Source organism: Meleagris gallopavo, chromosome 3, assembly GCF_905368555.1.
Source record: "Meleagris gallopavo chromosome 3, MGAL_WU_HG_1.1, whole genome shotgun sequence".
Lineage (NCBI taxonomy): Eukaryota > Metazoa > Chordata > Aves > Galliformes > Phasianidae > Meleagris > Meleagris gallopavo.
The window spans coordinates 68,975,939-68,992,508 of NC_139406.1; the positions used below are offsets into that span (position 1 = coordinate 68,975,939).

At 35.8% G+C, this 16,570-nt stretch overlaps 1 protein-coding gene across 1 annotated transcript in view; it reads right to left on the reverse strand.

Moving 5' to 3' along the window:
• The window catches only part of MMP16 (matrix metallopeptidase 16), a 47,775-nt gene that overhangs the window by 16,529 nt on the left and 14,676 nt on the right, over positions 1–16,570 (reverse strand). The window contains exon 3 of the mRNA XM_019614366.3: positions 2,991–3,129. Within this exon, the coding sequence (XP_019469911.2) occupies positions 2,991–3,129 (139 nt within the window). The remainder of the gene's footprint in view (positions 1–2,990; positions 3,130–16,570) is intronic.

Consider the following 16,570-nt stretch of genomic DNA (forward strand, 5'->3'; position numbering starts at 1 on the left):
CTACTTCAGGGCTAACAAAAAATGAAGAATATTAGTGAGGATATTGTCTTCTTCTCTGGCTTGACTTTGGAAGTTTGAGCCTTCAGCTTACTCAGAACTTGATGTAGCAATCAGAGCTGATGGTTTCTCCAGGCTCCAGGACTTCCAGAAGGATCACTCCTTTCCTATCCCAAAAGAGAGTGCACATCACTTTATCTGCTGAAAGCTGTGTATTCTTTGATGGGGAATTCACAGATTGCCACAACTACCATTTTGACTCTGGTTTATAGATGTGACACTACAACTTGTCATCACTGATGATGTGATCCAGACAACTGCCCCTTCAGCCTGATATTGGTTCAATAGGTACTGAAAAACTTGCAAATGGTCTTTTTGTTTCTCTGTGATTATTTGTGGGACCCACCTGGTGTAAACTTTGCGGTATTCCAGGCTTCCACCACTGTTTCCAACTCACTGAAGCAGATATTCAGCTCCATATACAGTTCACTGGTTATAATCTGTCAGTTTGCATGGATGAACTGATTGAAAAGCTCTTCATTTCATGGTGTTGCAGCTGTGCATGGCCATCTAAAACATGGTTTATCTTTCATGTCACTGTTACTCCTGCTGAAATGTACCACCAATCACCTCACTGTGCTACATCCTCTGGTCTCCATAAATGTTCAGCAAGTCGACGAATGTCAATGAATGCCATTTTTTCCCCAATGGAAGAATTCAATTCCAGAACTTTGCTTCATATGCACTTCCATCCCAGATGCCATTTTGTCAGACTGCCCCTCTTCTGCCATCTGCTACATGGCAACAAAATGTAACGAAAGATTGGTGGAAAGGTTTGACCTCTACTGCAATATGACCAACATCTGCCTCCGATTTTCTTGGCTGACATAATAAAATAGGAGGCATTACTTTCAGAGCAGCCATTGTACATAGACTTCTGCAGGCATGTTTCAGAAATCAGCTGAGATCTTTCTTTAACAGGAGTTGTCAAGGCTATACATATAAAAGACTCAATTGAACCTATCAGTTCTGTGGCATTAGGAAAATATGAATTCCACTGATAGACAAATACCATCAGGTAGATATTGAAAATCACAAAGAGTAACAGAGAAGCAAAAGTCCAGAAAAAAATGTAAGCACTTTTGACTTTTGTGAACAAAGACACAGTACAAACATCACTGGAAAAACAAAGGAAGGCACTCTGAACAAAAACAAGTAAAAAGCCAGGTATATGATATCAAGGCACAAAATTGGCTGATTTGAACACAAAGAACATAAGCTGAGGAAAAGCAAAAGAAAAAAAAACATAATTTTATGACTTGTACGAACTGTTGTTTCTGTTTGCTTTAGTTAATCTTGATTATTTAATTTCCCATGTTAAAAAAAATTCCTCTTAGCCTCTCCTGTTGTCTTGTAAACTTATGATATTACATATAATAGAATCAATCTATTCCTCTAAGGCCTAACATGAGTCAGCCAACATTGGGTGAAGATTTAAATAATGACAGAACAAATTTTGATCTCTGGGCAGGAAATGAAAGGAAAGCAAGTCTGACACTGAGCTGGATAATTTCTGTCTGAAGTTCAGGCAGCGGACCCCAGAATTATTGAGGAAGAGTTCCGACATGCACAGGATTGTTCCTTTGCTCTGTGTAACATGATAAGCCAAGAAATACCTACAGAATAATCCCTCTATCCTTACATGACCCACAGACACAAAAATCAAGCAATGGGATAGGAGTTTTGAGGTACTTTCATAATGATTCCTGAACTTACTACCTTCTCAGATTTTATGACATTAAATTTATTTTATGGTAGCACAAGTAAAAGCATACATTGTTTCGATGTAATGTAAATAGATATGTACTGCATGGAATGTAATTTATCTTACAATTCACAACAAAAAGCCTACAAGTTCCTACAATCATAGAATGGCTTTTGTTGAAAGGGACCTTAAGGATCATCATGTTCCAAATCCCTTGCCACAGGTAGGGTAACCAACTGCTAGATGAAGTACTAGATCAGATGGTCCAGGGCCTTATTCAACCTGACCTTGAACACCTCCAGTTCCCCATTAACAGAACACAGGATTAATCTTTTTTGCACTGTTATGTGCTATTTCTTCATGTTATTAAGTATTTAAGTATATTTAGTATTCCAAAGTTGATAACCTTTTCATAGTGAATTAAATACTTCTTATATTTCCTGTTAATTATTCTGCTTGTAAAAAACAATTCATTTCTGACATTACAATTTAGAAACAAACATGTTTTCTACCTTTTTGTAGGGGTTAAGTGAATCACACACAACACAAATTGCAGTCTCTTATTTCTTCTCTTAAGGTATTATCAAACATATTTTATATGGTTTTCACTCTTCTATTGCTACATGAGTATTTATTTAACATGCAGGACAATTTCTCACAAAATCGGAATTAGAATAATTTTAATGATCCACTGATGCCTAGAATGAAACTTTTACAAAAATACTGAAGATACATATATGGAAAATATATTTTTTAGCAATTCATTTCTCACCTAAAACTCTTAGCATCATAGTACTCAAATAAATACAGCACAGTAGACAGTAAGATATATGTAGATGAGGTAACATTTAAAAATGCAAAGATCATTTGTAATAAGAAAGAAGAACAAAGAGAAGTACATGAAAATACATTGTATGTGTGTATTCTTGCATCTGATCCACATTTTCCAAAGAAAGATCCAAAATGGTCCAAAAAAAGATCACTGCATTATAATATGTTGAATTTATACTTCCAAATTTCTATGGCATCTATCAGAGTAAAAAATTTGATACTTTGAAGGGTAACCATAAATTAGAGCTGAGTTGACAGAATGAAAAAACATAACTCATGCACTCTTCAGTTAGCTATGAATTTACAACATAATTTACAAACCGCTAGTAAAAATAGGTAAATATATTCCAAAAAAATCATCGGTCATAAGTATTACACAAATTCTGACTTTTCTTACCTTTAAAGAAGACAAAATTCCCCTCGCTGTTTTCATAAACTGCATCAATGCTGGGAGGCAGCCCCCTCCAGAAGTAGGTAATCTGCATGGGATATCCATCCATCACCCTGTTGTTTCTGACTCGCCAAAACCACTGATCCTGGAAACCAAATACACGTCTCTTACTATGCTTTGAGGCACTGATACATAAGTTGATATCCTGGAAATAATGAACAGCCTACCCTAGCATTTTTAGTGCAGATTCTTTTGGTGTTCACATAATTGTATTTGTGCATCCATGCTACTTCCTCTCATTCCAAACGTGTCAAAAGTGCTTGTTCCCTGAGGTTAGAATAAACTGCCCACTTGATTGTGGAGCAGATAATCTTCAGCAGAATGCACAGTGTATTGTATAAGATGATGTAATCTTCTCAAAATCATTCCAGTAAGATGCTCAACATTAGAAGACTACAAGTGCTTTTGAACTGAGGTGTATGTATATGTGTGATCAATTAATTCTGCAAGCCGTTTCTCTGCAGTGGCTGCTAACAGTGCAATGTCCATAAATATAGCTATAACTTTAGTATAATAGCCCCAACTTTACTGTAGTGAAGATTTGCACTCTTTGCATGCAAAAATTTTAATATTATAACCAATTATAAGTGTTAAACCCAGTATGTCAACAAATCATAGAATCATAGAATGGTTTGGGTTGGAAGGGACCTTTAAGATCATCTATTTCCAACCCCCTGATATAGACAGAGACACCTGCCTTTAGACCAGGTTGCTCAAATTCCCATCTCTTTTATGTTGCTGACACTTAAAATGGTTTCTCCCTGTGGGATAGATGTGCTATTGCATTAAGTGAGAATTATATGGAAGGCGCCTTGTTGACTGATAAGGAATGTTCAGTTGAGAAATTAATATGTAATTCATTTGGTGAGCATCGCTAAAAACATCTTTGCTATAAAAGCTGAAGTGGTACAACAAAAAGTTCCTGTTGACAACAGGTAGTCTAGCCATGCATTTCACTTTTTATATACATTTTCACATTTTCACAGTATTAATATTATAAAAAAAAGAACAAAGCCCCTTACACGATAAAGAGCTATCCTGACAGATATCTGTTACCAGTGTTTTACACCTTCTGTATGGATCAGCTTGCTAAGCAAAAGAGATCTGTGTTCTTCTGGAAACTGGCACAGCTTAGAGCAGGCGCGTCCAATCCACAAACCACAGGCCGCATGTGGCACTTAACATCTAGTTACATGACCTCAGAAGATTGTAAAGTTTGTAGATTACCATGTGATTTTAAGAGATATTTTTCTTGATTTGTCTGTGTAGCTCCAGCATGGACTGTGTAGGAGATAACAGAACACTACGGAGGTAAACGTGCAGTGCAAGGCTAATTCCGCCTCTTGCACCTGCCACTTACATCAGTCAAACCACATAGGAGCAATATAATATTTGCTAACACAAGCATGCTAGTTTTAAGGATCATGCACATTATACCTACATTTATTCACTTTTTCTCAGAATTTGATGAATTATGTATTGAGTGACTAATTTTTTCACATGAAATTAACACAATTTAAACATTTTACAATGAAATCTAAAATACAGATAAAAGTAAAGAACAAGATTAAAAGGTATATACTTAAAAATATTAGAATTAATATATATTTTAAATTTAGAAATAATTTCAAAACATCCTCATGTGAACCTGGCTATATAGTCATGAAAGGGGTAGCACATACAAAATTGCCAAAAAATAACCAAACTCCTTTCTTTCTGGTATCAGTTACTACCATGGCTCACTAGGCCTGCATCTTCTGTCTTGAGGCATCAGCAAATTGACAAACAAGGGAACAAAAGCAGAAAACATGCAATGACAACTCTCTGATACACTCTCCCAGTCACCTACCACTTGAGGTTGAGAAGAACTCTAAACCAAAGGTGATAATTTTAGGAATTTTACAGGCTTGGGGCGGTGTGGCTGGAAAACTGCGTAGAGGAAATGGACCTGGGGGTATTGATTGATGCTCGGCTGCACATGAGCCGACAGTGTGCCCAGGTGGCCAAGAAGGCCAATGGTATCCTGGCTTGCACCAGAAACAGTGTTGCCAGCAGGAGCAGAGAGGTGATTGTTCCCCTATACTCAGCACTAGTGAGGCCGCACCTCGAGTACTGTGTTCAGTTTTGGGCCCCTCATTGCAAGAAAGACATTGAGGCCCTGGAACGTGTTCAAAGGAGGGCAACAAAGCTGGTGAGGGGTCTGGAACACAGGCCATATGAGGAGAGGCTGAAGGAGCTGGGAATGTTCAGCCTGGAGAAGAGGAGGCTCAGGGGAGACCTTATTGCTCTCTATAACTACCTGAGGGGAGGTTGTAGTGAGCTGGAGGTCAGCCTCTTCTCTTGTGTAACTGGTGATAGGACTAGAGGGAATGGTTTCAAGCTACGGCGGGGGAGATTCAAGCTGGACATTAGGAAGTATTACTTTTCAGAAAGGGTGGTCAGGCACTGGAATGGACTGCCCAGAGAGGTGGTGGAGTCACCGACCCTGGAAGTGTTCAAGGAAAGACTGGATGTTGTGTTGAGGGACATGGTTTAGTGGGAGCTATTGGTAATAGGTGAACGGTTGGACTGGATGATCTTTTAGGTCTTTTCCAACCTTGGTGATTCTATGATTCTGTGATTCTATGAATTAATAGCACTTTACTTTTATGGATTCCTTTCAAAACACATGCAGACTCACGGATACACAGGCATCTGCAGAAATGTGTATGACAACATAATAGCCACCAGTGTGAAAAGTTGTAAGCAATTGCAAAAGTTGCAGCTGCTCGCTGGTGTTCAGCCTTCATTTACCTTCTTTCATTTTCTGTATCACCAACAACAGCAGCCCTTTGCAAGATCTAATCCAGGATCTTTGTCCTTCTATTTGTTTTCAGGAGGTTTTTCTATAATTTGATATATCCGGCAAATATTAAGAAGGAAGAATCTATAGCTTGAAATATGATTTTCATATGCCACTACTCTTAATGTCTAAATACTCCATTCTGAAAAGCAATTTGAACATAACAAACCAAGTTCTGCCTTTAGAAGTGCATTAGTATAAATTCCTTGACTTCAAAAAATTCAATGGAGCAGCACCAGCATTACCAAAGAATCTGCCCCACTGACCTTCCTAAATTCTTTTAGTATTTTTCCTGTCATTAAATTGTACTAACACAGCTTTACAGTCTTCCAAGAACTGACTGATGAAGGATTTTCACAGAAATAAAATTTTGGAAGGGTATAATTTTAGTATTTTTATATTCTTACACAAATAGATAGAAACAATCACATTTTTTGCCAAGGGATGTATTTTCAGAGAGAGGCAGACCGACAAGACAGAGTAAGTATCTGGCAATGTCTGAAAACTGGACTGGAAGTTTCGACCATTTAAAAGAATGGAAAGGTAGATGCTGGTGAATATTCACAGGACAATTTGTTTATGTAAATTGAATTTTCCTGGCTGAATTTTATATGAACTTAAGAGACCTAACAATTTTAGATTGCCAGAGTTCAAACTCTGGAACTCAGTTTGAGAAACTCTGGCAGTGAAATACGCCAAGGATTTTTCAGAGGTATCAAATAGGAAGGCTCTGTTTATAGAAAGAATGAATCATTTCAGCACAAAATTTACTAAATTTCTCCTTAACAAACTTATATTTACTAGCATTTTTATCATCTGCATTTTGATAAACAGATACAAATATTGGAAAATGCATTTACAATGAAATTTGGCTATTATTGAAATTGGAAAGAGGCACAGTCATAAAGAAAGCTTATTCACTCCAAGAATTCATTCATTCACACTCAAAGTAAATAGTCTGAAACGGTTTCTCTGACAAAACACAACTCAGCATACTTGCTTATACTAAATAAACACAATTTTGTCTCTTTTGAGAAATACTGTGCAATGAAAAGCTGTTTCTTTCCACTATATTGGTTTAATATACTTCTAATTACTCTATTTCCCCAAAACACATTAATTCCTCCAGACAGGTTGAATTTATGACATGTCACATACATTGCAATCCTAAGCCTAAAAACCTTAAATACAGTCTTTCGTGCCCTTCCTTGTTGGCTAGCAAATGTTTTTTTGTAAGCATCTGCAACCAAATACCTGGATCATCCCAGTGCAGCTGGGATATTGTATAATAATAGATCGTTAAATATTATGACCACAGGCATACTAAGTCAATTAAATTTGGACAATTATTCCCAGTTCAAAAAACAGGAACTGTAACAAACAAACTAAAAATCAAAACTGAATTCAAAAGAGAACAATATAAGAATCAGAAAATGGGCATTGAGTAAGGACAGACTGTGAGCTACTTCAGAAATACTTTTATGGACAAAGAGTAATAGCAGGATGAAGGAGCAGGAACAGTCACTCAGATTGACTGTTATAAAATTTTTAAGAGGAAACAAACTGAACAGAGCTTGTACATAAACCATTCTGTGCTGTCAGTAAACACTGTAGGTAATTTTTCCCATACATATATAGCTGAGTGATTAGATGAAGGGATTAAAATGTAGCAGTTTGTGCATGGTAATAGCAAAAATCTTCTTCACAAAAGCATTTCCTTGTGGAGAATCTTGAATGGATGGCTGCATTATAGCAAAAAATTCTGGCTCATAATGAGAATACGTAACACAATAAACAAACTTGCTTTTCAGTGATGATTGAGGTAAATTGTGTTCATCATATTTGATTCCATGAACTCTTAGAAAAATTTTATTTTATTTATTTCTATTTTGCATTGTTAAGCATTATTGCCACTTCATTTTTTTAAATGGACTTTTTAATTTATATTTCTATCATAATAGTTTCCATACCATTCCCTGGTATTTATTGTCATTGTAAACTTCTTCCATATTCCTCAAGGGATGAAACTGATGATAGGAGAATTAAAAACCATCTGAGGATATCTCAATTAATTTATTAAAAAAAAAAAAAATTCAAACTAGTAATGGCTTTTTTTTTTTCCTTTTTTTTTTTTTCTTTTTTTTTCCATCTCAGCATGACATTTTCTCCTCTATCTCTGGACCAGTAACCATCACCAGTGGTAAAATAACAATATGCTGCAAAATCTCTAAAGCTCTGATCTTTATTTTATGCTTAATGAACTCCACCTACAATTTTGCAATGACATGCAGCACATCAACCTTGACTCTGAGCTCTAAACAACACTCACTAAAAACAGGAAAACTACCCAATGTGATGCACATTCTAAAAAATTTGGAGTTAGAAAAAAATAAAAAAAAAAAAATTGGAAACCTTTTTTGTGATAGCTTTCACACCTACTTGGCAACGAAAATTATTTTGCCTTTAAGAAGAAATTAGGTCTTGTGCTGATTTTAAAGAGAATATGAAAACATGCTGTGGGTATAAAAGGAAAGAAAAGTTGTGATGTTAAAGTATATATATAGTGCTGTTAAAGGTATTCCACCATCAAAACATGAAATGAGATGCAAAACTGAAAAACAGAGTATCTACAGTCGCTAGAGAAAGGAGTTTTCTTATGGCTGTTCCTCAGAGATCACCGCTAGGCCAATTTAATTTTCTACAGAAAGCCAAATAAATGCAATACTTCTGCCCTAAATCAATGTTAATTAAATGCTGAATTCCAATTAATACTGTAGGTTAATAGTATTGACAAAATACATGAAGGTTTCAGCCTGGGTCATGCCTTTTCCCATAAGCCACCTTTCATCACATGCAAAAGAAGCCTTTGTCAATAGAAGATCAAAAATTCCCAGAAGCTATGCAAAGCTGGAGAGGCAAACAGAAAAAATCAGACAAATGTGCATCGTAAGCTTTTCCCATCTGAGCACTGCAAAACCAGCACATGGTAAATAATGAACTATGATCTTTAGTGATTTTAAATTGTTCTCTTACACAGAAAGAAGGGTTGTGTACAAAGAAACATCACAGAATAAAATCTCCAGAGACATGATACAGGGGAGAATGAAGGTCCACTACTACACACCTTTATGAGAATATTTCAAAGTTCCATGAATTTTGATGAATATTATTTATATTTATTGTATCAAAGTAGTTATAAATCAGGAATATCTTGATAATGTATAATATCTTGATATAATTTCAAAAGCCACTTTTCCACATCTACTTCATCAGTTCATCTGAATTTCACCAGGAGATTCCAATGATTGCAGGATAACAGGATTTGCCTACTGGGCCTGCAACATATGGATTTAAAGTCTTTGTTCCTACTTATTTTGAGGAATTTCAATATTTCTTTTGTAGCCTCCATTTTCTACATCCCAAATTTGAAATTTATAGCATTTAACTTAAAAGAGAATTGTACATAATAGGAAAAAAGAATAAAATGCTTTTGAGAATTTTTCTTTAAAACAATTTCAATGGAGCAGAAGAAAGAGTTACAGTCTAAGGAATTTAAAAGTAGAAAAAAATATTAGCTTTGAGAATGAGTACTGACATTATTATTATTACTATTTTAATACATACAGGATTTGCAAAGAAATGTATAGACTAGCCCTACTTCAGTTCCTACTTAATTACACAGAAGAAAACAATTGGTTCTAGTGACACTGGAATCAGACATTAAACGGATGCTACCAATTTAGCCCATTTTAGGAAACAACTAAATGGGTTATTTTATATACAGACTGAATACTTTAGCTCATCTTATTATTAAGCTGATTTACTTTAAGAACAAACAAGGCTCCTCTAAAACTACTGTTATCTGCCATAGCTACTGTTATGGACTGTTATCCAGTCTCTAACAGATGAATGCATAATGAGTTGAAGATTTGAACTAGTAAAACCAATTCATCTCTCTTAATGAATATGTGACAACAGCATGACCATATAATGGGGTGAAAATGGACTCTAAAACACCACTGTGAGAACCCAGAAACCTTTTAACTTTGCTCAGAAAAACCTCAGCACCTCCTATGGTGAGATCCTGTAGTGGACTTCAGACCAACTCAAGAGACAGAAAACCAGCATTAAATACATTTCACATTCTGATGCTTCCCTATATCAGGGAATGTAAGGAATATAATTCCTTGATACAACTTGTAAACTACTGCTAATTCCCATTACTAATCAGCTAATGAGACACTGAAGCACTCCTCTGCACAAATCACAGCCATTGTTTGTAATGAACATACCCCTTTTCTTAACAATATGTTTATCTAACCAACACCAAGATGAGAAGAACTGCCTGTGACTCAGAGTAGAAGGTACGGGTACAGTCATGAATTTGTTGTTTGCGGGAAGTGATACATTTCACCTGAAATGAAGTGTTCAATTTCAGCCAAACCACTGACATGAAATCTTCGCTGGTGTACATTTTCAAGCATGAAATGTATGGAACGATTTTACCTAGGAAATCTTTGCTAAGAAGTAGCATGCATATTTTTCTAGTATTTCTTCTTTTATGTAAATGACAATGTAAATTAATAGCAAACAATTTATTCAGGCTGTCTTAGTTTCACTGGGATTTAATTGTTTTCTTAGGAGTGTCTGGTATGACTCTGTGGTTTTGGTTCTTTGAGAAAAACAATGTTGATAACATACCAATGTTAATAGTTGCTTATAAGATGTGTTGTACAGAGCCAATGCCATTCTCAGTGAGAGGCCCAAGGTGCTGGGAGGGATGAGAATGAGGACAGCTGACTTAAACTGGCCAAAGGGATATTCCATGACAATTGACATAAAGTGGAAGGAGTATTAAATGGGATAGGAGTTCATCTCACTCTCTTCTGCTGCCTGGGGGTTACCTGGGAAAGAGTCTGGGGGGTAGTAAGCAATCACTTGTGTATCACTTGTTATATACATAAACATATATATATATATATTTATCATAGCCATTATCTTTTTTCTTATCTCTATCTTAGTAAATAGCTTTATCTCAACCCACGAGTTTTAATTTTTTCTTTTGCTTGATTCTTTTTCCCATCCCACTGGAAAGGGCAGGGTGAGCAAATGACTTTGTGGTTAAACCAAAACACAGGGTCAAAAATGGGCTCTGTTTATGTTGAAATCTACTTTCTTGGCTTCATCTTCTGAGGAACCTTTAGATCGAATAGCCTCTTTCGCTCATTTGAGATATATGCAAAACCATTTCTCATAACTCGTGCTGAAGTCTCTTGCTGTACCTTTAAAAAGAGGATCGATAATCCAATGATTAGAGTTCAAAGATTAGAGACTAAAATATGCTAATTCTCTTTCCAAAGGAGTCAAAAGACTAGGGCACTCTGTAGATACTTTGAAAGACCATTAGTCAAAAAAGAAAGTTTTTTTTCCCCTTCATTTTTAATACGTCGAATACAGCTCTTTCAAGGATGCTAAATGAAATTGCAAACTGCACTCTTGTTCATCCAAAGTCTGCTACTGGTTTATGCACCAGAAAGATAGGATGTAATAAAAGAAGCTACAACTAAAGCTGATGCAAAAATATAACCAAATTTTAAAGTATGGTCAATTAGCCAAAATGTTGGCAAATCCTCTGAAATCCCTCCTAACTTTATGTATTAATTTCAATAAAATACCACATCCCAGTTCTCCCATTTCTAGTGCTGCATGATGCTAGATCCAAGACATGCATTTTGTCCTCTATTTTACAAACTATTTTGATCTTCTCATTTTATCCAAAAGCTTCATTTTTCAATTTGTCAAGTGTATATTCTGGCCATTTGCACTCGGTGTCAGTGCCAGGTGCTGGCAGTAGGTGATACAGGGATCCTATGTGAGGAGAGATCAAGCTACACCATGCTATTCACAGCCAGTTCCAGTCGGCTGCAATAACACCAGTGCAAGGCACAGCTGAGCTTGACAGTCAAGGTGGTGGCCTCTCAGAAAACATACTTTAGAAAGGGTAAAAATGGCATGTCAGCCAAGGACTGAGGAAAAAAAGCATACAACAGCCTTGTGAACAGCAAGGAGTTGAAAACAAACCAAAGCAGGCCAGACCAGAACAAAGTAAATCAAAACAAAACAAAACCACAAAACAAACCTAAAGGAAAACTTTAAGTCAGAAGGTCAAAAAGTAAAAACTAGTGAAACTGACATTCTGTTGTGACCATTTAAATGTATAAAAAAAATCAAAGGCACATCTGTTGTGCAGCCAAGTCATCCCTTGATGTATCTGGTCAGTTTTATCCATAATATGTGATTAAAGACATTTTCTAATCAGTTTTTTTATTATTATTTTTTCCTTAGAATAATAAGAAATAGTTATTTCTACAGGTGGGCCTCTGTATTAAACTCTTAGAGAGATCAGATGGAAGATTAGGTGGAAGAATCATTTGTTCATCTACTATTCATTTGTGACTACGTTTCGTGGGATCTACATTTCATTAATTATAATAGTGGTAGGACAAGAAGTTCATCTGTTTTAGAGTGAACTGGACACAATTGAAGTATTCTTTATGGCAGTGTTTTACATTAAAAAAGGTGTAATTCTATTTTCTACAGTATGACAGCTCTGAAATGCTCAATATGAATTCAAGTACTCTGTGCATTTCCCCCAGTATTCCAAAATATGTATACATATATTAAAAAAAAAGAAAATAAACTCTTAAAATACTAGATCTTGTGCTTTAAAAGTGCCCAAAGAGGCATTACATTATTTTTTTGTTTCTTGTTTGTTTATTAATGTAACAGTTTTGGCGTAATTCATGCAGAAATTATGGAGAAATAACTTTTTCAAATGAATATAGTGAACATAGCTTATTTTCAGAGGCATCCATAACCTTAGTTATAGGTTATCTTTTGAAACAAATGCCTTCATGAGAGCCTTGGCCCTTCCCTGTCTGTGCTCAGGTGAGTGCATTAACTAACTGCAGTAACTAACACAATTTTTAAGTTATATTCTCTAACTTAATGACTGCTGTTGCCCTTGGCAGTTCAGATAAAAGCAGCAGTTTTAATTATTAGTTTTAATATTTTTAATATCTTCTCTACATTCAAACTAACAAATTTACACTACTCCATATCAACAATTTCACTCTAAATGAGGCATCTCTTAAAACTGCTACTAGTATTTGGTATTCACTTAAGAACACTTTGATGCACATTCACAGAACTGCATAATAGTAGTGCTTGGAAGGAACCTCTGGAGATCATCAAGTCCAATTTCTCTTCTAGTGCAGACTGCATATAGTAGGTTGCACAGGAAAGTGTCCAGGTTTTGAATATTTCCAGAGAAAATGACTATACAGTCTCTCTGGACAGCTTGTCCCAGAGCTCTGTAAACCTTACATTAGTGCATTTCTTTCTCATATTCAGATAGAACACTGCCCTCTTGTTCTATCACTAGGCCCCAGCAAAAAGAGCCTAGCCCTGTCCCCTTGACATCCACTCTTTAGATATTTATAAGCATCGATAAGATCACTTCTAAGTCTTCTCCAGGATGACCTGTCCCAGGGCTCAGTCATTCCTCATAAGGGAGATGCCTGTGGCTCCTAATCATCTCTTGTCCTGGACAATCCCAGATTTCAGCTGGGATAGAGTTGATTTTCTTCATATCTGGTATGATGCTATGTTTTGGCTTTGGAAGAAAAATCCCAGCCCTCCATTGGACTCTCTCAAGAAGTTTCCTGTCTTTATTGAACTGAAGAGCCCAGAACTGGACACAGTACTCCAGATGTGACCTTACCAGGGCAGTGTAGATGGGAAGGATAACTTCTCTCAACCTGCTGGCCATGCTCTTTCTAATGCACACTAGGATAGTATTGGTCTTCTTAGCAACAAGCACACACTACTGCGTTTATGGTCACTGCTAGCTCAAATATTTGCTTAATATTAAATTTTGAAATGTGTCCTCATTTTGTTTCTGATCTATTGTCATTAGTAAATAGTGATTTTAATATATCCATTATTTTAATTCTTTCTGCTTTATTCGAATTTATATATTTTTTCATTATCAATTTTTTTTCAGCTTTTTATAAAATATTTTGATGCATATCCACCTGTCCAATTTTTGCTATGTAGACAGTAGCAGTGATATTTATACACTTCTTTGTTTTTATTTACCTTCCCTGACACCTTGAAATAATCTAAAAAAAATCTATGAGTATATAGAGAATGCTTTCAGTTCTAGGAAAAACTATTACGTAGAATACTTTTAAATTATGTCACTGAGTCTTTGATTACCACCAGCAGATGGATGACACTAAACATGAAATTCAGCATTCTCAGATATGTAACAACACAATGGTTTGATTTGTGCCTTTTGTGAGAGAACACCACAAACAATATCATTATCATATACTCAGAGAGCACTTAACTCTTCCTGGAAAGTCTTCTGTACCAGAACTTTTCCAGTTAACCTATTCCAACTACAAGTCTCAAAGTGCCAGATCTTGCAGTATAGTGCAACTGGAGATGATAGGTTCAATGGCTTTTCTGATGTGTTCTAGAACATAGTAATGGTAACAAATCAATACAAGTCATGTTACTAATCTTGTATTATTGTCAACTTGATTATTCAGTCAAAGGAAAAAAAAAAAAAAAAAAAGCAACAACAAAAACAGCTATATTTCCTTTTGGTTTCTCTGTTCCAAACTGGATTCAGCATTTCAGTTCATTCTGATTTTGTCCAAAGTAAAAAAGACTTTGACTCCATGAAATGTTCCTACTGCCATATGATGATGATTCAATATGAACAAACAAACAGCCAGTCATAAAAGAAGCACAATAAAAACCTCTGAAGACATTAAATCTAGGCTTGCAGCCAGGAATCCTTGGAAAGCTCCCATTCTCTCTAATGCACTGCAAGTTACAGCACATGTACATGAAGTTCTGTACAAAACTCTTCATCCAATGAACATTAGGCCTTAACAGAGCCGCTATTTCCCCAGCAGTGACTGCACTTTGGAGTCTACAAAACAGTTTGTAAATAGTCTTGCACCCAATTCTTTTGCTTGTACCCTTGGGGAGTTCCCATATAAGTCAGTGAGTCTCAGGAGTTCATGGAATATTCTGCACTATAGTAAGATAAGGAACTGCACATTTTAACGTAATAAAAATAATAATAAAATTGTCATCAAAAATGCAAAAATATCTCGGTCTTGGGGGAAAAAAAGTGTTCTGATAAAGTATATGTTATATTTAAACTGCAAATATTCTTACAGTGTTGACTCAAATGGAAAAAAGTATCATGTTTACATTAAAACACATGCCTCTCCAAATAATATAATTCAAAAAATTGATAGATTCACTATTCAAAGCATGTCAGCATATATTAGGGACTAAAGAATGAAAAGGTTTAATTAGTTGTTGCATATGAGGTGAGGATGTCTACTCTGTAGCTATTCTTGTTACTTTACAAATCATAGTACAAAACTGAGTTGGAATGGAAATTGTGTTTCTGTGAGGACTGCATTTATATAGATTATGTCAACACACTACCATTTTCTTGGAAATATTATAGAATATATGCTGAATATCTTGTTTAAATGAGTCACAGATTTTCTAGTTACAAACACGTACTTATTGGTACTTCTCTTACATTGATACATTCTCCTCCTAGTGCTATGGGAAACTAAATAACCAGCACTTTTAATAACAGATTGCTAGATTAAATCCAGCAAATACTTGAGCCTCTCTTCTATTTTAGATTTCATTGATAGTAATCTTGCAACTTCCTTCATCACTGAAGTCTGATATTGTTCATTGATTTGTTCAGCCTGGAGAAGAGGAGGCTCAGGGGAGACCTTATTGCTCCCTATAACTACCTGAGGGGAGGTTGTAGTGAGCTGGAGGTCAGCCTCTTCTCTTGTGTAACTGGTGATAGGACTAGAGGGAATGGCTTCAAGCTGCACCAGGGGAGATTTAGGCTGGACATTAGGAAATACTACTTCTCTGAAAGAGTGGTCAGGCACTGGAATGGGCTGCCCAGGGAGATGGTGGGGTCACCGATCCTGGAAGTGTTCGAGGAATCCTTGGACATTGTGTTGAGGGACTCGGTTTAGTGAGAACTATTGGTGATAGGTGGATGGTTGGACTGGATGATCTTGAAGGTCTTTTCCAACCTTGTTGATTCTGTGATTCTGTGATTGTATAGATAGGATATTAGCATTAAAATATTCTCAGGATTCTGTTCCCAGCTGCACAATATTCCTTAGCAGTATGCTATACTGTCTTAACAACAAAAGCATAGATCTTACAAAATAAATATCTGCCAGAGAAGATCAAGCATACTGCCTGAAAGCTCTGGTAGAAAGTTTAAGGTCATTTTTCCACATTTCTTTTCAATTTGTTTTTGCTGTTTATCTTGGGCCATAAGAAGAAAATAAGAAATATTTGTTTTTTCTGTCCTATATTTTTCAATATAATTTTTTTTTTTTTCAAAACCATATTTTACCAGTAGGAAATTGTTAGCTCCATATTTGCGAGGAATAGCATAAAAATAATGTAAAATGGCCCAGGACAGACTTATCTTTGTCTGGTCAAAAGAGATCAACCACTCTAATGAAATCAGGATAACTGGATTTTCTCTACCTGTCTGTCCTTATCACTTTATCACATGTAATATGATGATTCAACATCTGCCTGA